Source organism: Chroicocephalus ridibundus, chromosome Z (assembly GCF_963924245.1).
Source record: "Chroicocephalus ridibundus chromosome Z, bChrRid1.1, whole genome shotgun sequence".
NCBI lineage: Eukaryota > Metazoa > Chordata > Aves > Charadriiformes > Laridae > Chroicocephalus > Chroicocephalus ridibundus.
This window is the reverse complement of record NC_086316.1, coordinates 11,752,105-11,773,562: the sequence shown is the minus strand read 5'-3', so window position 1 is coordinate 11,773,562 and position 21,458 is coordinate 11,752,105. Positions and strand designations below refer to the sequence as shown.

The 21,458-nt window shown below is 43.1% G+C and overlaps 1 protein-coding gene across 1 annotated transcript in view; it reads left to right on the top strand.

Moving 5' to 3' along the window:
- Nucleotides 1–5,838: 5,838 nt before the first annotated feature.
- The window catches only part of SVEP1 (sushi, von Willebrand factor type A, EGF and pentraxin domain containing 1), a 134,931-nt gene continuing 119,311 nt past the window's right edge, over nt 5,839–21,458 (top strand). The window contains exon 1 of the mRNA XM_063319541.1: nt 5,839–7,995. Within this exon, the coding sequence (XP_063175611.1) occupies nt 7,483–7,995 (513 nt within the window). The 5' untranslated portion in view covers nt 5,839–7,482. The remainder of the gene's footprint in view (nt 7,996–21,458) is intronic.

Genomic DNA, 21,458 nt, shown 5'->3' with positions numbered 1-21,458 from the left:
ATCTGGGATAGGCAACTCCAAGTGTTCAGAGATGGAAGAGGTACCTTTGTGCTGTGTTAAGCATTGGGTGGATTTTTATTCCAGTTTTTCTTCACACAAACTTTTAGTACCCACTGAATTATTACATGGCTTGGAGTTCAATTGCTTAGGCACACACTGTTGTGTGAAGCATCTCCTTTTGAAAGAGATCCCTGCCATTTTCACTTAAAGCCACATAATCTTTGCATTGGAAACAATAGCGAAGTCACTCCCTACTCATCGCCTCTGTTTTTTCCTCATGACTTACTATCTGTATTCTTTTGCCTATCACATCTTTTCAGTTATCTCTTTTCCAGGCTGAAAATAATTTCTTGTCCAAGAGCAGTATTTTCATCATAGTATCCTAAATGCATATCTAACATATTTGATATTCATGGGCGATACTAAAAGTTGTGTGAATTTTAATGAGGAAGCCATATCCCCGGAGACTGGAGTCCTTTCTCATCCACAGAGAAACCCTTAGAAGCCCTAAACCTTCTCTCCTTGACTCCTTAAACTTCGGTACCTCTGGAAATGACAGAACTGAAGTCCTCCTTCAGAAAAGCACCAAACACGCTTTTCAAGAACCATTTCTTAGGTTCTTTGCGGGTTTTTTGATATAGGGAATTGAGTTGAAAATTCACTCTCATTCTGCCAGAGCACTGTTGCACTTTGATGGGTTAGCGCCAAACACCCTGTGGGGCAGATATTCACAAGGGGCAGTGCCTGTGCACTGTAAGCAAGCACAGTCAAAGACTGCCAGAGCTTTTGTGTTTCAGGGCTACAACACACAGCAAATTTTGAAAAAGCAACCAGCAACAGCCTGTCTACCAAACCTGTTTTATTAATTGTGTCAGCCTATTCAGGAACAAAAAAATGCCCTAAACAGACCTCACCATACAGACCTTGCCTGTATCTTCTGTCCTGCCACACCAGAGCTTTCACAGTCTCCAGTTTTCCCATATTTGAACCTGCCTTTTATGATAAAAAAAGCCGTTCATGGTTTTCTCACATTTAATGTTTGCCTAGATCTTTACAAAAATCATACAGCACATACTTTGGGGCATAGAATACGGCAAAATGTACTCACTTTAGCATGAATGTACTAGGCCAACAACAGGCTGACTTTGTGCTTATGGACAAAGTGTGTTTCATGAACTCTCATGAGCTTAACTTAAAAGTATATTCAACATCTGCTGTGCAGACGGAGACAAGCAGATGTTTTGATTTTGCCTACCTTTTTTTTTATTATCTTGGAAGCTAGCCATATGATATTCTTAGTGTGCACTGGGCTTGTCCACAAGTGAAGATGAAATTCCTATGACTAAACTTTGTCATTGTCTGGATACTGCGGAGCAATATGAATCTTGTTTTTCTTTTTTATAGCTTGAACTGATAACCCAAAGCTTGGATCATTCAAATGCTTGTTTTCTCTGCTGAAGACTAAAACACCCAGACCTCTGCCTGAAAGGAGAAACTTTTGGCAGGCTGACTTTTCTCCTCCTACGTAATAATCTTTTTCCAAAGTCATGTGGACAGACATTTTGCTCTCATTTAAGGGCCATGTACTCTCTTCAGTCTGTGTCAGAACTCCCAGAGGTGTCAATGGGATTTGCATGTATAAATCAAAACTGACTGCCCTCAATTTGTGTGTGTTTAGACAATTTATGTAGAAAGTCAGAACTTCAAGTTTCTAGCCCTGAAAAAATTATCTTAAAATAATTCAAGGCAGTGAATTATTGCTATTTGAAAGGATTGCAAAGTATCTGTCCTAGCTTTTTAATGATACAATAAGTGATAATCTAAGAAATTAATCTCTTCTTTTTCTCCTTTTTGAGAGTACTCTCATTTTTACAGAAAATTCTTCATTTCCTCCTTGAACAGTGCTTCATGTTCTGTTTAAGCCAAGGGCTGAGACCTAAAATGTCCAAAAAAAACCCACTTGGTTTTTATGACTAAGATCTTGATTGTCTGGCTTTGCTACCTCAGTACTGAATGTAAAATACATCCTGATCTCTCTTCCATGCTTCTTTCATTACTGCCACTAAAAAAATATTCCATAGTCAGAAACTGCTGAGGCAGCATGTTCCAGCAACACATCCTACTGTAGGGAGTTCTCAAGGGCAGGCTCCACTCTGCAGCAAGGCTGCAGTCCTGCCTGGTCTTTGTCATGGGTTAGGGGCAGAGAATGAAAAAACGTAGCTAGAGCTGTAGGCAGGTAAGAAACTGGCAGCACCAGGAAGTGAAGGTTCTCAGCGGTGGGGACAGAACTCGCACTCCAGGAGGTACAGGAGGAAAAAGGAAGAAGCAACTTCCTAAATCCCTTTCTTCCTCTTACGCCCCCTCTCCTAGAATAGCTCTGCTGCTTTGGATGACTTGGGATGCCACCCACCAAGGACTGGCACTTCATCCCTGGTACTGTATTAATGGCTCCCCAATGGTAGATTTCAGAGGTCATTTTCTGAGAATGCAAGTATTTCTTCTCCTGCTCTATAAATACTATTCCTGCAAGCTTTTCTCCTCATACAATCTTAAACATCCCCAGCTGAAACACTGCCTGACATCTGCAAGGGGAAGTGGATAGCACAGAGCAAACCTGTACCCTGCCAACGGCTGAAATGGAAGAAATAAATATGGCTCTGTTACCTCCATGTTGTGAGGTTTCCCCAGATAGACACTGTGTGCTTGAGCACAAAGAGAGGCTTAGAACAAGCTTAAGTAACATCAGATTCTGATTTCTGTTCTTAAGCTATCATTTTCTCTCTAGTTTAGATAAAATTTAGAATGCTGCAAGATTCCTGCAAAAGACTTAATGTTTCAGTTGTGGCTGTGTTTGCACTGTGGCACAAAGTCACTAACATCTTCACTGTAAAAACAGAAATGACCTGCATTCCTCTAAAAATTGCAGGGTATGTGATACTGCGGTGCTGTCTCTGCAGGCACAATTACTGTGTGGGTTGAGTACAAGGATGTGTTCTGTCCAGCTGTATTTGGGGGAACACGAAGGGGGAGGAATATAGTGCTTTTCTTCTCCATATTTGGAGAGATGCTTGGCCATGTTTCATTGAGTAATTCAACCAAAAAGATATTTGGCTAAAGGACAGCAATCCTCAGACTGTTTGTTTGCAGAAGGGTTTTTAATCAGGGGTAAAGATTTCCCTTTTGTTTAGTAAGGAGGATGGTGTTAAATGACCATATGATCTTGCGGGGAGACAGTAAAGAATTACTGGAATTCATGAAGTCTGTGGATTTTAGTAAGACAATTAAAGAGATACAGGAATGTGATTGTAAAAGCAATTGAAGTGCTGCTCTGAAGCTTTCCTTTTCAGGACCAGTCAGCCCTCTTCTGTCACATGACAAAAGCAGTTTTATTCACAAGCTCTAATGTTTTTTGTTACCTGCTGTTTTGTAATGGAATAGAGTCACAGTCCAGCACCACCTTCTTGTGCACATTGCCATCAAAAGCCACACGAAACCTGCATTTTCTGTTCAAGTGGTGAAGCCCAGGGCAGATATTTTCACCTTCAGGGACACTTAAAGTGGGAAAAACTCCTTCTGCTCTCCACTTCCCCATCTGCTACAGATCAGTATGAACCAAAGCACAAATAATATGCATGAATACAACAGGGAAAAGACCATCAAAAAGCAGAGGGCTTAAGCGGATCAACATGGAAAGGATTTGTAAAGAGCTGGCAGGCAGGCTTGGAGAAGGCAATTTCATTACAACAGAGATTTCCCCTGGAAATGGTGCTTTCAGAAAAGCCTAGTGAACATACAATGAACGGAATGCTTGCTGCTTACACATACACACACACACATGAACACACACACAGACACACAATCTCCTCCACCATCTGCAAGATGACGTTTTTCTCTTGCAAGCAAAACCACATGGATAGAATACCTTCCTGAGGATTTCCCAGGCTGAATCCAAGCTTTTTAAGTTCCAGTTTATTCCAGAAATTATTCTATAGTTTTCTCAAATCACGTTGGGAACACACTGGAATACTTTGGATGCCCTTCCCTCATACCATTAGATCATGTTTATTTCAGATGCTGATGATAACTTCTCGTAGTATCTTGTAATGCTTTGTGTCCCCTCTCTGCACAACTAGGTTGAATGCCAATGATTTTAAAGCGAGCTACCAGTGTAGTACACAAGGAGACTATACGAGGAATTATTCACTACTCACAGGTCACTGATTCCTCGTGAAAGTCTTTTGTACGGTAATTACCCACAGATTGAAAGGAAATTTCCCCTCATCACTTCCATTTTCCTGGGTTTTGCTTCACATCAGTACCATGCTAGGGTCTCTGTCTTGTATCCACACTCAGAGCTTAGCTGTTCACCTATTTACTCCTTTTCTACTCTGAACTCCCTGTGTGACAAATATATTTACATCTTGAATTGATGACTTCACTCTGCTGCTCTTACACATACAAATACAGCTTTCCATTGAACCAGTCAAAGCTTTTGTGCAGCATGACTGAAGGGCGTGTGTGACCTAGGGGAATACGTATTTTCACAAATTATGCACATATCAAGGACTAATTTATAATTGCCCTGTTATTTTTTGCATTCACAATTCTGATAAGATTGCCAAGATTGAAATTAACTACTGTGTTCTCACAGTTAGTCATACCTGATCGCTATCTCCCACGCTGGCAGTACAGGAGGTGCATGTGAAAACTGGACATTGACATGAATTGTTCTTCCTTTGTTAAAAATATTTCCGATTCATTCTCTTTTTCTTTGTTTCTGAGTCCTAAAATGTGTGGCATTTATAAAGCTAAATCTGATGTTATGAAAACATGGGAAAAGCAAGGGAACTGACGGTTAGCTTTCCAACAAACTAAACAAGCTTAGAGAAAAATTTTTAACATTTTTTAACCTGAACGTGCAGGAGTAACAGCAGCACATCCTAATTGCAATGATCCACTTCACTTAGGAGCACCTTGCAGAAACCAGGCATTTCCTACATTTCCATTTCCTCTACTCGGCTGTACTTTTCTGGTTTTTTCATTCTGGTCTGGTAGACTGAGTCTACCCAGTACAACAAAAATTAAGAGCATTGTAAGGCATACTAGTGGCATGACTCAGACCACAGTGAATGCACGTCTTTAATCCTCCAAAGACCAACAGTGCAAATCAACTTGCTGAGGATTTCGGTGGTTGTAGCAACTTTCAACTACCCCGTTCAAGACAAAAAGGTTGCCTGTTACTTGAAAGGAAAAGCATAGTAGACAAAGCGCAATGTTGCAGCCTTTATTTTGCTGTCACATGAGCAGAGACAGTTTACTGATCCAGACCACCAGCTGCGCATCCGTCAATACCAAAACTACTCTTCACATATGCCTCTGTAAGAGCGTCTGATTGCTACGTTCTCTTTGAGCACTAACAGTGGCAAAAGTACACCTAAGAAAAAGATTTTTGGTGAAGCGCTTAGATTACTACATAAATGTAAAAACGTGTTAGAACTATGTATCAAATGTATCATTTCCCTAACTAAATAATCATAGAATCATAGGGTTGGAAGGGACCTCTGGAGATCATCTAGCCCAACCCCCTGCCAGAGCAGGGTCACCCAGAGCAGGTTACACAGGAACGCGTCCAGGTGGGTTTTGAATGTCTCCAGAGTTGGAGACTCCACCACCTCTCTGGGCAGCCTGTGCCAGGGCTCTGCCACCCTCAAAGGAAAGAAGTTCCTCCTCATGTTTAGATGGAACTTCCTATGCTCAAGTTTGTGCCCATTACCTCTTGTCCTGTCCCCGGGCACCACTGAAAAGAGCCTGGCCCCATCCTCCTGACACCCACCCTGTAAGTATTTATAAGTGTTGATAAGATCCCCCCTCAGCTGTCTTTTTTCCAGACTGAAGAGACCCAAATCCCTCAGCCTTTCTTCCTAAGAGAGATGTTCCAGCCCCCGAATCATCTTGGTAGCCCTTTGCCGCACCCTCTCCAGCGGTTCCCTGTCCCTCTTGAACCGGGGAGCCCAGAACTGGGCACAGTGAAAATAATATTTCCTGTCACTTAGTCTCTTGCCATTTGCAATGGAATATGAGTATTGCTGGAAAGTCAAAGGGACAGTATTGGATCAATTTTCCATCAGCTGACACCACAGTGAAGAAAGAGTAAATAATTCAATTAAATGTAAATGTGGGGTTTGGCTTGCAAATGCACCAATGTACCTGTGTGTTCCATGGCACTGCATAAAGTCAACAAAACTAAACTAAAGCAGAGAGGAGGACTAGAAAATGAATAAAGGAAGGAAAAATACCAATGAAAGGCAAAGAGTTGCAATCAGCAGGTTTACATGGCTAATTTATCCCAAGGGAATTTTTCTGAGACTGAGTTACCCTTGGAAATGCAGTTGCTTAGCTAGATAACTGTTTAATACTGAACTAGTTGCTAAAATGAACCCAATTTATTACCTCATAACAATCTAGGGAATTAAATCTGTACAGAGGTTGGCTGAAGGGGGAGTGGGTTCTGAATTTGGGCAGGAGGTCTCTTCGGGAGTGTTTCCTCTCTCCCAAAGTGGTTCACAGACAGCAAGACAGCATGGCAACCCTTCCAAGCAACGGCTTGTAATCTCACACTTGGCTACCGGGAATTTTTCATAACGAGCACAGAAGATGACTGTCACTGTTGGTCCATCCATGCATATATACATTTACATACACATGTAGATGCACGTATGCAGGTGCTGTCCCTGCCTTTCATGCGCGTACCCTTGTGCACACTCACCCCACATACCCAGACACCTCGCCATCACGTCAGTGAGATGCTCATCAGTAAGGTATTGCTACATCTTCGAAGTTGGAAAACTGAGCCCGCCGGCGGACGAAGCGTCCCCTTGAACAAGAAAGGGAGACTGTGACAGAGCCAGGACCGGCACCAGAGCGCAGCCCCGCCAAACCTCCTAGCCGCAACCGCATCCTCCCCGCAAAACAAAGGGCTCAATTAACCACGATTAATTCAGCACGTGTCAGTGCCAGCCCTCGCTCCGTCCCTGCGAGCAGCAGCTCCCGCGGCGGGGGAGCGCAGAAGGCGCTCCTCGCTTTCGGGGTTGTGTGTGTGAGGGGAGGGAGAGGGGGGTTGTCAGCCTTTCCCCACGCTCCGGAGCCCGCCCGCCGCCCCGTCCCGCCCCGATGGGTCCCACACGGTTGGCTCCGGAGCGGAGCGGCGGGGGGGCGGGGAAGGAACGGCGGCGGCAGAGGGGGGGGCTCGTTACCGAAAGGCGAGGGGCCGGGGAGGGGAGGGGGGCGTGCGAGGGGCAGCGCCTCAGCCGTGGGGGAGGCTGGCAGGGGGATTAAAGGGCGCGGATACCTGCGGGGGCCGGCGGGGAGGCAGGCAGGGAGGCAGGCCGCCCCTCCGAGGAGAGAGGAGGTGGGGCGTCAGGGGGCGACCAGACGCTCTCCTCCCGCGGCTGCCGGCGTTTCCCCGCGCCCGCCGACCCCGCGATGTGGCCCCTGGTGGCTCTCTGCTGCTGGGGGGGGCTGTCGCTGTCGTTGTCGCTGTCGCCGTCGGCGGCGCAGGGCCGGGCGGGCGGCCCGCCGGGTGCCCTCTCCCGCTCCCCCGCCTTCGCCTCGCCACCGCCGCTGCCCGACACGACGGAGAGCAAAGTGGAGAAGCTGGGCCGCGCCTTCAAGCGCCAGGTGCGGCGGCTGCGGGCGCGCAGCGGGCGGCTGGAGCTGGTCTTCCTGGTGGACGAGTCGTCGAGCGTGGGGCCGGCCAACTTCCTCAGCGAGCTGCGCTTCGTCAAGAAGCTGCTCTCCGACTTCCCCGTGGTGCCCGCGGCCACGCGCGTCGCCATCGTCACCTTCTCCTCGCGCAGCAACGTGGTGCCACGCGTGGACTACATCTCTCGGCGGCGGCCGCAGCAGCACAAGTGCGCCCTGCTGGGACGCGAGATCCCCGCCATCGCCTACCGCGGCGGCGGCACCTACACCAAGGGCGCCTTCCAGCAGGCGGCGGTGAGCCCGGCGCGGCGGGCGGGAGGGCGGGCGGGGGTTGGCCCCGTGCTGTGCGGTGGGCGGGGGTGCACGGCCAGGAGGTGTGTGGTGAGGTGAGGGATGGAGTGGTTGCGCGAGGTGTGTGGTGAAGGGTGCCGTGTGCGTGTGGCGGCGAGGTGCGGCGTGTGGTGCCTTGAGGCGCGTGGTGCCTTGAGGCGTCTGGTGAGGTGAGGTGTGTGGCGAGGCGAGGTGTGTGGGCGGTGTCGTGGGGCATCGGGTGAGGGGCGGTGTGTGGTGCCGTGAGGCGTCTGGTGAGGTGAGATCTGCCGTGAGGGATGTAGTGGTTCCATGAGGTGTGTGGTGAAGGGTGCCGTGGGCGTGTGGCTGTGAGGTGTGGCGTGTGGTGAGGTGAGGCGTGTGGTGAGGTGAGGTGTGTGGTGGTGCCATGAGGAGTCTGGAGAGGTGAAGTGTGTGGTGAGGTGAGGTGTCTGGTGCTGCATGGAGGTGTGTGGTGAGGTGAGGTGCCTGATGGTGCCATGAGGCGTCTGGAGAGGTGCGGTGTGGTGTGTGGTGAGAGGCATGGCGGCGCATGTGGCCATGTGACGGTGTGGTGTGGTGGTGTGGTGAGGTGAGGTGCGTGTGGTGGTGCGGTGAGGCACAGGGAGTGCTGTGGTGTGGTGTGGTGAGGTGAGGTGCGTGTGGTGGTGCGGTGAGGCACAGGGTGTGCTGTGGTGTGGTGAGGTGAGGTGCGTGTGGCGGTGCGGTGAGGCACAGGGTGTGCTGTGGTGTGGTGAGGTGAGGTGAGGTGCGTGTGGTGGTGCAGTGAGGCACAGGGTGTGCTGTGGCACGCTCTTGGCAGCGAGGGGAGAAGAGGTGGTGAGGCATGCGTGGGGTGGTGAGGCGTGATGCCTTGGTGTGCGGTGTGCTGCACAGCGTGTGGTGTGATAGTGTGGTTCTGTGTGACGTGCGAGGGTGTTCAGTGTCAAGGGGTGTATGGTGGGATGCGGAACCGTGTGGTGTGGGACGCAGAATAGTCTGGTCAGGGCAGCTAGTCACCATCTTCCCATGCTGTTTGCGCCTGCGGCTCCAATGTTTTCTGCTGCCCTTGCAAACAAATGTGTGAAATTCACTCTTTGAAGGAGCATGAAGCCAATGTCCTGATTTCAGAAGTGATATATATGAGTCAAGTCTGGCATCTGAAACGTCTGCCTTGTTTCTTGGCAGCAGGACTTGGGTGCCTGATAGCTGTCAGCAATCAGAGATATCTACATACTGTCGCCAGGTGACTATTTTAATTGCTGATGACTGACAAAGGTGCCCTTAAGCAGCGTGTAGTATACCAATAAATAGAAGCATGTCCAGGAATATTTCCAGATACTGGAACACGATCATCTGTGGTGTTAAGTTGTTATACAGTCCCATGGCACAAATTTGGTCTAGGCAGCTCCTGGGCATGTGTTGGCACTTGAGCCTGCTGGGGAGGTTTCCCAGTAGATGGCTCATGGACAGCCAGTCTACTCTGAAAGCTTTTTTACAAGTGTAGACCAGGCTGCTCCTTGCCATTTGGCCTCTGTGTGCAGGAGCATTCCCAAATCATGTCTAGTTTTCTGTTATTTTTATGTCTGATTTCTGGTGGTGTCCTGTAGCTGAGCATTGGGTGTACTTAACGTTGAAACATCTTGCGCTCTCTTGTTTGGAGTGAGACTGCAAGAAAAAAAAAATGAGTGAGACTGCAAAAAAGAAAAAAAAGAGTGAGACTGCGATAGGTGCATCAGTGCTGGGCATATGAAATTGGCAAAGATTGTTCGCGTTTGGCAGGAGAAAGGAAGACCATTTTCTAATGTGCCCAGAGTTGCACGTAGAAAACCTGCTTTAGGAAAACACATCCCTATGTTAGATCTTCCACTGTGAAGTAAGGTTGCAATATAGATCCATCCTAGAGGTGCTGTGTTTAAAAGTTAATGATGAGAGTTAAAAATAACGATTACAAACAAAATATAAGCTTAAGAAATACCATCTGTTTTCTTGATATGGAGTCTTGACTAATCATACCTTTGAAATGGAATAAACAAAAATTCCCTTCAGAAACCTACAATTTAGTTTTATGAGCCCAGCTAAACCTTGTGGCTACGACAGCATCACTGTCATTTTACACTGTGGTCTCATAAGAATGTGGGAAGAAAAATATTCGCATGGTGGCGGGGAGAATTGCAATAGAATGACAAGATTAAATTTCAGGCTACTTGCTGGCTCTTGGTTAAAGATACTGTACTGTGGTTTTGTTCAGTACGTCTTCTTCATGTGAGACAAATTATTGCTTCAGGGAATACTCTCCTTTCTAGGGACTCTTCAGAAAATGACTGTTCTAAGTTTAAAATACTACTATTGGGATAAATCTAGAGAAGTATTTTAAGTATAACAAAATTGTCATTCCCTCTGGACTCTTACACCACTGTCCTTTCTTTTTGTCTTTTCATACAACTGTAATTATTTCTTCTTTCACTTTCCTAAATTGTCTCTTTTTTCTTCTTACACTTTAATGTGGTTTGTCTTCTGCTTCTAACCGGAATTCGCTGCTTCTTTTCCAAAACCAAAAAGTGTCTGCAAAGCATGACAAACTCCCCAAAATAGTATCAGTTATGTGTTGTAGTAGCAGAAAATGAAGGAAAGTACATTGTTAGAATAATCCCAGCACTTAAGTTGTCATGCAGCACTCTTCATTGGTGGGTCTCAAAGTGATTAATTCAAAACTGTGACAGTTCTACGGAAACTACAGAGGCAGAGAGATAAGTGAATTCTGCAAGGTCATCAGACCAGGCTGACCTGGGAACATCAGTGAACAGGAGAAAGATTCACTTAGCAGTTTACTGTCTCAAAACCTGTGTCAGCAAAACCCTTCATTTAACATTATCCTAAAAGCAGAGCTACTCAGTTTGACAAGCTGTTGCACATCTGTGTAACGTCCATCTTCTTTCAAAAAACAAGGGAGTTCTTGCCACTGAAATTTTGCATCCTTTGCAAAGGTGCTTCGCGGAAAAGTTTGTTGAGGAGCTTCTGTGTTTTGTGTTTTTTGTTTGTGAGGAGCTTCTGAGCTTTTGTGTTTTGTTTTTTTCTGTGTTTTGTTTGGACAGACAAAGCATGTCTGTCCATGCTTACCTTTGCCATGTGGACCACAATTTGACATTCCTACTCAGCAGGTTAAAGATAAATTCTATGAGGTACACAGAAATATGAAGGATGTACTGCAAGAAACAGCGGGAAGAGACAGCACCCAGATGAAGAAGGCTGAACTGCTACCAATGTTAGGTTTTGTGACCTTGTTTGGGATTTCATGCTACACTTGAGCTAGCAAGTGTTAGATATATTTGTTGATGTAAAAAACCCTAGTGTTTTTGTTAATTTTCTCAGTGAACAAGGTGTCACAGAGAGAGTTTCTGCTGCCAAGGTCTTTTTCCAGAGCTCCAGAGTCAGACTTAATTGTGTGTTTGGGGAAAAAAAAAACAGGACCAAACCATTTTGCCTTACATTCCAGGAGGGAAATCTATTGCAACTACATGTCCCAGAAACCTCTTAGGCTACCATCAGATTGACAGAATTTGAGTTTGTCATGCTTGCTAGTTAAAAACCCCCAGTGAAGGGAATTTTTTCAGGCTTGGATTCTGACAGTCAGGTTTAATAACATTTCAGCGACATTTTTATTTATACATTATCACTGTTAAGCTCATCTACACACGTACTAGAATGTTTTCAAATGTAAGTTTACTTTCACCAAAATGTAGTTTTTAATGACTGTAAGAAATACTACTTGCACCTTCCTGCTCACCAGTAAAGTTTTATGGCCTCTGGGCAAACCTTCCAGCTGCTATAACTTTTTAATTTTTGTATGTGATTACTGCTATTCATAATTGCAGTTCATAAGAAGTCTGTGGATTTCACTTCACTTCTTAGTGTATGAAGGAACAGTAGGAAACTGGGTACTGAATCCGGACCTTTAGAGAGTACCAGTCAAACCCCACCCCCTGTATTCTGCTTCTAAAACTAGATCGCAGACGTAGGCCACTTTGACCTTACCACAAAACATATCAAGGTCTGCTTCATGAGGTCAGAGTTAGTAACAGCTCTGTTGCAGATACTTTTTGATGACAACTTTTTTGATGGTATTTTCCATGCAGTGAAATCATGTATGGTTCACATGTCTTTTATGGCATCTAAAGTCATTGATTTTAAAATAGGGAAAGAGTTAAGGCATGAAGTTGTTCAAAATTTGTTTTCAGATCCACAGAACATCCCTCAAAGGGGATTAACATATGTGGCTTGTGACACTTGCTATGTGTTGAGATTGTGCTTCTGGGGAGTTGGAACTAGATGATCTTTAAGGTCACTTCCAACCTAAACCATTCTATGATCTTAGGAAGAACAGATGTTGAGTTACATAAAACATACCTAGCATAACAAAATATCTGTAATAGCAGTTATTTAGAGGTATTAACTTCTGCTCATGTTCAGCGGTCTTTTCTTTTAAGGCCTGTGTAAGCAGTCTGAGAAAGGAGAAGAAACTAAGCTCATTCAAAATTCTTTGGCTTAAGTTTCTCACATCGTGATTTTCTGGGACAGCACAAACTACGTGCATTTTATGTTGAGCAGGTTGGTTATTGCATTATGGAAAGCTGCAGAGCTATTGTGACAGTGAGGAAGAACTGAAGTAGAACTGAAGAAGGTACAAACAGGTTTGGGCAAGTGTTGCTGCTGCTAATTAAGAAATGCATCTGAAGCCGAAAGAGTTCAGTAGTGTGAAGTGCTGAATATGCCAGCTGTAGGCACCTGGATTAGATCTTCTGATCCTGAAAGATAACCACTGGTAGCAGCACCCATTGCACATTGTGGGTAGGATGTGCATTTGTTGCCAGATCTGTCGCAAAATAGAAATGAGGGATCGTCATACAGCAGTGGAAGTTTAATGGTGTGTTCTTATCTTTGCACCCAAGACTCAAAGTTACATATGCGCCAGCATTGATGTGCCATCTTTGCTGATGGGCAGTTTAAACATCCTGAAGCTGCACTGATTGTTGTGGGCTAAAAAAGATGAAAATACAAATTATTTAAACTACTGCATGTGGCAGCTTCTTGACAAAATAATAATAACTGCTTCTAAGAAGACAGGCTTGATTCTGTCTTCCAGTGGAAGTAAAATGGGAGACTGTACTTGAAAGTTGTAGGTGTGCACGGCTCTTGAGCTGAAGTCAGAGGCAGCCTTAAACAGACAAGTCAATTGCTACCAACAACTTGACAATGCAATAGCTGAGGGAGCTTTTGGGAGTTGCTCTTTTGTAATAATTTTTGCATAAAGAGGTGGGCTTTATGCTTTTGTAATTTATCTTCACTCCATAGAAGTCAGTGGTGTATGTAAGTGGAAGGTCTGTCACAGCATCTACAGAATCAGGTGACACATTATCTGACTATTTGGTCTTTAAAATCTGTTTTTTATATCTAACCTGATCTTGAGGGAGCATGATGAATGGCCAACCAGCATGTTGCATTCCGTGTTCTGTTGTCGTCCAATTAACAAACGTGAAAAAAATGGCCCTGAAAAGAATGTAAGCACATATCAATCTAGGATAAACAGTTCTAATGCTTATTTAATGCTTGTTTAAATAAGTAATGGTGGCTTTCTTTCTTCTCTGTGTCAAAAGCATGAAAGTACAAAATTCAGCATTGTTACCCACTAGGATAATGGGCTTTTTAAAAACAAAAAATAGTTGAAGTAAAGGAACTTTAAAATCTTTTCTTACCATGTAAGTGGTTTAATTTTTTTTTTATTTTAAAAAAGTAGTACCCTCTCACTGAGAAGATGAGCATTTGGAGTCACGTATGTTGTCTGTTTGTCAAGAATGTGTTTATGGATTTTTATTCCTATGACCTCTGCAAAATCATCAGCTTATAATGAGAGAGCAGCAGATTCTAGTCTGTGTCTGGCATTGTGCTCTAAACATCTGATGATGGCTGAGGTCAGTTACAGCTAACTGACTAGTTGTCATCAGTGGGCCTTGGAGTCTATATTAAAGATTACAGTGAAAAAAACTGAAGTCAACCTGGTTTACCTCTGTGGTCACCTTTGAAATTGCAGGGCTGGTTGTTAACAATTACTGAGCAAATTGAGAGTGCAGTTTCTGTCAGCCATCATTGGTGTCAGCTCTAAATCACCGCTTTTAATGTGTAGTGTTTTTGAAAAGTACTTGTCCTGCATACTGCAGCCTTGCATAGGATTTGCTCACAAGATTAATACAGCAGGGTCAGAGGCAAGATACACATCTGCACATTGTTCATTGTATTTAAACCTAGTCTGAAATGGGGCTTCCTTAAGAAGTTATTAAGTAGTTCATTTTTTCTCTGGCTTTTCGGCTGGGACAGGCAAAAATTGGTCTGTTTGTCATCATATATGGGGCTAAGCAGAGTTAAGATTTTTTTGGTTGAAAATCGGTCTGTTTGTGCTCACAAAATTTTGTCCTGCGTTTTGGCCTAAGCAGAAGCATGTGATTTTGAAGTCTGGCATTTAGCAGATTAGCCATTTATTATCTTCCCTTTAACTTCAGTGTAATTTGTTTTTAAAATGCTAAAATATGTGTATCACAAGAAGCACTGAAGGATACAGCTACGTACCGTTTTGTCTCATCAGGTCAACGAGGAAGACTGAGTTCATTAGTGTGAGGTACAGAAGAGACAGCCTGGCTTCAGGCACAGACTGAAGCGCCTCATCCTGGGAGTCTGTATCCCAGTAGAGACCACTGGTAGGGTCATCCCCATGTGCAGCGCCTCTATGGCAGTTCTGCGTTAGGTGTGCTGAAGCCATTTATTCCAGTGTCTGCCTCTCCACTGAGTATGTAGAAAGCTGCAGGTCATAGAATCATAGATCTTCATGGTTGGAAAGGAGCTTTGAGATCATCGAGTCCAACATACACACACAAAAAAGCCCTACAATCTCTGCCACTAGAGCATGCCCTGAAGTGCCACATCTAGACGTTTCTTAAACACCTCTAGGGATGGTGACTCAACCACCTCCCTGGGCAGGCTGTTCCAGTGCCTGACCACTCTTTCAGATACACGGCCTATCTCTAGACCCTGAATTAAACACCTGCTTCCTCTCCCTTACTTGCCGTGTTCTTCCTTCTCCGGTATCCCTAGAAGCAATACAACTGGTAGTTCTGACCAAAAAAAAAAAAAAAAAAAGGCAAAACATACTAGTGAGTATTCTGTTCTTCATTGCTTTTTAAAAAATTGTTTCTCGTGGCTTGAAAAAGTCACTTGCCAGTTCTCCTTAACAGTTTGGACTGCGTGCCCTCCCAAATTATAGTTTTTATACCTTTGAATATACTCCAACAATATGTTCATACTAGTGCTAGGGATAAGTAACAGCAATGCAAAACACTGTATAAAAAGAATTGTTATGAGATGGACTGGTTTACAATACTCTCATGCAAAGTTTATGGTTTACTAAAACCTGGGTCAAAGGCATTCAAGTTACCATCTGTGCTTACACTTTTGCACATCTCCTGGCCAAGTAATTTGCTCATGCACCTTGGTGTCTCAGAGAATGGCGAATTAGCCCACAAAAGGTCTTGAAGTTACAGTTCTCTTTTTGTTCTTTAATTTTTGAGATGCTCATTATGGCATATTGTTTACTTATTGCACTACTATGAGTTTGATCAGCAGTATCCAAAGGTGTTTGCGGTTCTAGACAGCAGAAGGAAGAACTCTGAAGACATGGAAGACATGGTATATTTAATCCAAATCATGGTCTCCATGAAAATCTTGAAGTTCTGTGGAAAGTGCGTAGAGTTCTATTAGCTTCCAGTTGATTGCTTTCTGAATGTCCTTCATGAAGTTTTAAGACTGAAATGATTGTTACGGGTATACTGTTTGATCCCTCGCATAACTGCATAGAGTGCTTTATGAATTCCACCTATAAAAAGTACCTGTTGGTGATGCTGTGTGGGATATAGTTGAGTGATACAGTGATGAGCTGATACTTTTGACTTTCCCATCTGCTTTGGATAGAGATGCCACATGTACATTGGGGGCTTTTCAGAAGTAGGAAAACTGTTACAGTGTTTAAGAGAGATCCCAAGGAACTGTGCAAATAGCCAGTATATTTTAGTAATGGTGTGGATTTTACTGAAGTTTTGGAAATTAGTCATCTGAAGTCTGCTTTTCGTTTTTATGAAAGACCCTTTCATTTTGATCCATTCCACTGGTGTTAACATATTCTAGTCTGGCTGATGTTCTCGAGTTGTTGTTATGTGCTAAGCATAAAAACATGAAGGCAAAGAACTGTAACTTTTTGGAAAAAAGAGGGCAACCACAGGAGAACACGCTCCTTTTGGCATGAAGAAGGGTGTTCTATGTCCCCCATTGCTGAGTTGGGCACTACCAGCAAGGAAACTCCTATTACTGGGTAGTTGTTCCTTGTCTTGCCATCATGTACCTATTCCAGCTCATTTCCCTCGGCTACAGGAAGCTGGTCTAATTCTAAACCTTACAAGGTCATATGATCAGAGCATATCTGACATTTTTCATAACTTATAGCTCTGAGAGCTGAGATGGATGTTTCTGCCTGGAAGGATCTGCACTGCATGGTGTACAGTGGCCTTCCTGAACTTTGTTCTGTCAACCAGCCATGAGTGAAGTAAGGAGGAGAGGAGGTTTGGGGATGCAAAGAGAGAGAGGTGTGCCGGCATCCACTGTGTTGCATCTGTGAAGACAGACCTCCATGAGAAGGCACACTCTTTATTTGTAGCATAGTACCACAAACCTTTATCCATTTCCCAGTGTAACATACAGAGGCAGAGGAAAGGTGAGAAACGAGACATTGCTGCAGGAATGAACACGTCTCGCTGATACAATAGCAGAACTAACAGCACAGTGAACAAAACCTTTCATCACTATGGTATCTGGGTGATGTTTTCATAAATGTTTCAGGAATAGAGATTACTTTTCCCAGGAAAACCATTTCTTGTCCTCTTGTCTCAGAGCCTTTGCTGGACGGGTCTGACAGTAAGTACCCTCTGATCCCCAGTCCTTTAGAGTTAGCACCTTTGTGGAGAAACCAGTCTTATTATATGCTTTGCTCCAGAGACACAAAGACAAACCAGAAAAGCTACTGAGCGATTTTTTCTGAGTAAGAAATAGATTTGAGGCATTCAAATTTTGAAGAAGGCAGGACAAAATAAACTTTTCTTTTTAATTTTTAATTAATTTCCTAGACTTAGGGGAGGCCTTTCCAGCAAAATACATCTTATTTAGTAGTATTTCCTGACACGAACCTCAGCATTAATATTCTGTATGTAATATATTTTAAATGTTCTGTGACACATTTTTAGCCTTTGTCCTCCAGTTCCACTCGTTACTGGAATTTGAAAGTTAGATTTTGCAGGCAAGACAGAATGTTTGTGGTGCTCAGAATTTTCTAACTGTCCTAGGTGCAGAAATTAAATGTACTTTTGCCTTTAGCAGCAGGTAGGCTCTCTGGGTGACCAGGACCCTGTTCAACTCTTTGAGCTGCTTCCTTCTCTATGATGTTAATGCAGTTCAAAACAAAAGCTCTTGTTAAAATGATGATGTCCCCTCTGTTTCAGAGTCTCGGGCAACCTCAACCAGGAAGATGAAGAACCTTCCTAAATCTGATCAACAGCCTGTAAAAAGCTTTAGCATTCAGAGCCGTGGTGCTCCACTGGGCTTATGCAGTATAAACAGCAAAGCGGAGTGTCCAATTGTCTGTGCTATTTCTCCCCCAAACACTCCCCCACACCCAGTTAGGCTGGGACAGCTCTTACCAGTGATAACTGTGTGTTCACATTGCTCAATTCTAGCAGTCCTGGAGCAAAAGAAGATATTCAAAAGATAATCAAGCAGTGACAGCTGGCAGTAGATGGGCCAGGTCATGAATTGTGTCTGTCCTTTTGGAATTAATTATTCTGTTCAGCTTTTTTTCCTGCTTTTTTTAAAATAATGAATGTTTAAAACAATCACAAAAGAAACAAATATTTGGCAGATGCACTAGTCAATAGTGGTGTGAATGCTTGGTCTGAAAATACATGAAGATTAATTACGTATTCAGTAAAATATTTTTGAGTTCTTTTTTTATTACTAGCAAAAGAACAGAGTGGTACCAGAGAAATCAAGTAACATTTTGGTTATATTAATGATGGAAATTGCTCATACCTGAAGAAAGCTAGGATTTTTCATTTTTCAAATCAAAGTGAGATCTATTAGCATGACAGTATTTTGAATATAGCACACAGCAGCAGCATATAAGACCTTCAGCAACTTTTCAAAGTCCTGATAAACATGTTAAAAGGTCGTACAGCACCAAGAGATGAGGAAATGGCATATAACATGCCTTGTCTTTTAATGTCCTGTTTAGAACACCTCAGAATGATAGAAGATGAAGGATATGTATATTAGTTGTTTCCTGGAAACTAAGTACATTCTGTTTGCTCTAATTCAGAGCTCAAAACTGCAAGCCACCGAATTTCAAGTCACCAGATCCAACAGTCGAAGCACTCGTGTGAAACAAGTGTGTAGGTCAAAATTCTGTGTAGTAGCTCCTGTCATTGCAAAGGCAGTGGTGGTTTGGGTTTGGTTTTTTTTTTTGAGAGGGCTGGTGGAGGGAAGAAATAGTCTTTAGGCAATGTGAAGATGTTTGTCTTAGACTTTGAGTGCATAGCTTTGCTCTCTGAGGTAAGAATGGTTGACTCATTTTTCAAACTGTACAATACGCATGAAATGACACTTTTAAACTGCAATGGTACTTGAAGAATTGAAAATGTAGCACAAGCATTACAGGCAGAATCCATGCTGTAGAAAGAGGGAAAAAGGTTGGGTTAATAATAAATGCTAAGAACTGGAAGTCAGATATGTTCTTCTCATATCACAAAGCCACAGAATTACTGAATTGTGGTTGGAAAGGACCTCTGGAGCCCGTCTAGTCCAACACCCCTCCTCAAAGTGGGGTCTACAAGAGCAGGTTGCTCAAGACTGTGTCTGGTTGGGTTTTGAGTATCTCCAAGGATGGAGATCCCACAAAGCCTCTCTGGGAAACCTACTTCAATGGCTGATCACCCTTTTAGTAGAAATGTTGTTTCCTCCATTTATTTCCATTTGTATACAAACTGTTCTTCAGTTTGTGCCTCTTGGCTCATGCTACCAATTGGAAGGGTCTGGATCCACCTTCTTTACTCTCCACCTCATTAAGTATTTATCTACCTGTGTAAGAGGATCTCAAGCCTTCTTTTCTGCAGGCTGAACAATACTAGTTCTGTCAGTCTTTCCTCAGATGACATGTCCTTACATTTCCTCACCATGAGCATGCCTGGCTTTTTTACCTGTGTGCTTTGATCTATAGAGTGAGGATATCTGACTCAGTTGTGAGACTGACTCAGGTCGTACCTGCCAGTTACTTAGATAAGTAACTCTTATGTAAGAGTGGTGGCTAGGCAAAAAAAAACCCCAGTTTACTTAGGATTCTTGCACTTTGATATTATCAAGAGATTGGAAAGTCATTCTAAATTATGCAAAAAACACGTGTAAATTGGAAAAGCATAAAAGAGAAGTGGAAGATGACTAACTGCAGAGAGAGTGACACTGTGGAAAGAAGAGATGAAGGTTGAAGATGAAGGGGATGAGAGGGATAGGAAAGGTGAAAAGATACATGCATAGATTAAGGGCGTGATTTTGATTATATTGTTGCATAAATTAATCATGAGAAAATAATCTGTAGAGCCAGTACATTATTTAACTGAAGTGAAAGTCATTGTAATACAAGGCTAGACCAGCATGAAGTCACTGTAGCTTAAATAACCTTTCTTTTTTTCTTATTTTTAAAATTTTGGTTGTTATCTTCAACAGCCTATTACTTGTAGCACTATTTAACTACCCAGATTAATCCTATACATATATATTTTCCCTGAATTATGAGTGCAGTTCCTGCTAGGGGAGTATTCCAGGAAAGTTTTTATTTTAGTTAATTTCTTCTCGATTCTGTAGATCTCATGTAGCAGTGCAGAAGAAGGTGGTGAAAGTTAACAATTGGAAACCAAAACCTCTGGTTTTGGAACTGTGGAGCTAATATCTTTTAGTTCCTCTCCTGAAAGGAGCAACAAACTGTGAAGAGGAGATAAGATTTTTTGAGTGGAACACTCAAAGCATGAAGTAGCAAAGAGTGAAAGTAGCAGTGTTCAGTGACCAAAAGAAAAGGTGGTGAAATCAGACCTTTGCTGTTTCAGAGAAAAGGCAGAGGAGGTATAGCCAGCTCTTTTATGTAGAGGAATAACATTTGTATCATGATTAGGGGAACATTTGTCATGCCATAGGTTTGCATTATTTATGTGAGATAACCAACTTCCTTAGGGTTGCTCAGGATTCAGTGATAAGATGCCTCAACTCCACCAAAAGCTATGGTTGACCCCAGTACTGACTTTTTTTTTAATTTCAAGAATATTTATTTACATAAAATTTCCTGCCAGATTTGGACTTTTTTACCTGCAGAAAGGATGAAAGCAAAGGAACCTCGAAACAAAGGGTGAACTTTGCAGGATTTAATGTTGCGATTTCTCTTTGTTAATGACATGCAGATCCCCTTCTGAAGCCATCCGTGAGAAATGAAGACATACTGTTTTAATATTCTGCTGAATATATAGGTCAAATCTGTGCAGTGTTTTCTGTAATAAAGTATAATTTATTCATTTTAATATAGATTTCATAGTTACTGTGTTGTATTATATATAGTTATATTAATTCTGTAATATTATAAAATGGGAATTATTTATTTTATAGGGAATAAGGGATCCTCTGGGAAAAAGAATCATCTTGTTCTATTCAGAACTCATCCCATGGTGTGTAGGTTTTAGGAAATTCCTAGGGTAAAAACAAATTCAGTGTAAGTGGTCTACTGTCATAGCAGAGCTGAATGGCTTTTTAATGGAGGGCTTTATGTTTTGCTTCTGAGGTGCAGTGATGGTTCTTCCTGACCTATGACAAATAACGTTTCCTTTGTAGCCCTTAGGTAGCGTATTCCCTACAAGGTATACAAGTAGCAGTGTGATTTTTGTGATGAATGCTTGGATAATGTTATTTTGAAAGCTGGGTTCCAACTTAAACCTTTTAAGGCAAGCTTCTCCTGGCAAGGATCCTGTGGCTGTCTGATGTTATCTAAGGTTTAGTTTGTAAAGTGAGACAGATTAACCCATTTCAGTTTGTTTCCCTTTAGACAGATATGTTAATAGCCCATTCTGTATGGCCAGAACCTTCTTTAAAAGCAAAACACTGAGTAAGGACAGAAATTAGGCCCATGATCACGTGTTTATTAAATGCAGAACACGTAATCAAGCCAGTAACAAAGAACCTTTGACAACGTCATTGCTGCGGCTGTCAAATGGCTGAAGAAGTCTTTGGTTTTGGGGCTACGCATCCCCTGATTTTGTATTAAAAAT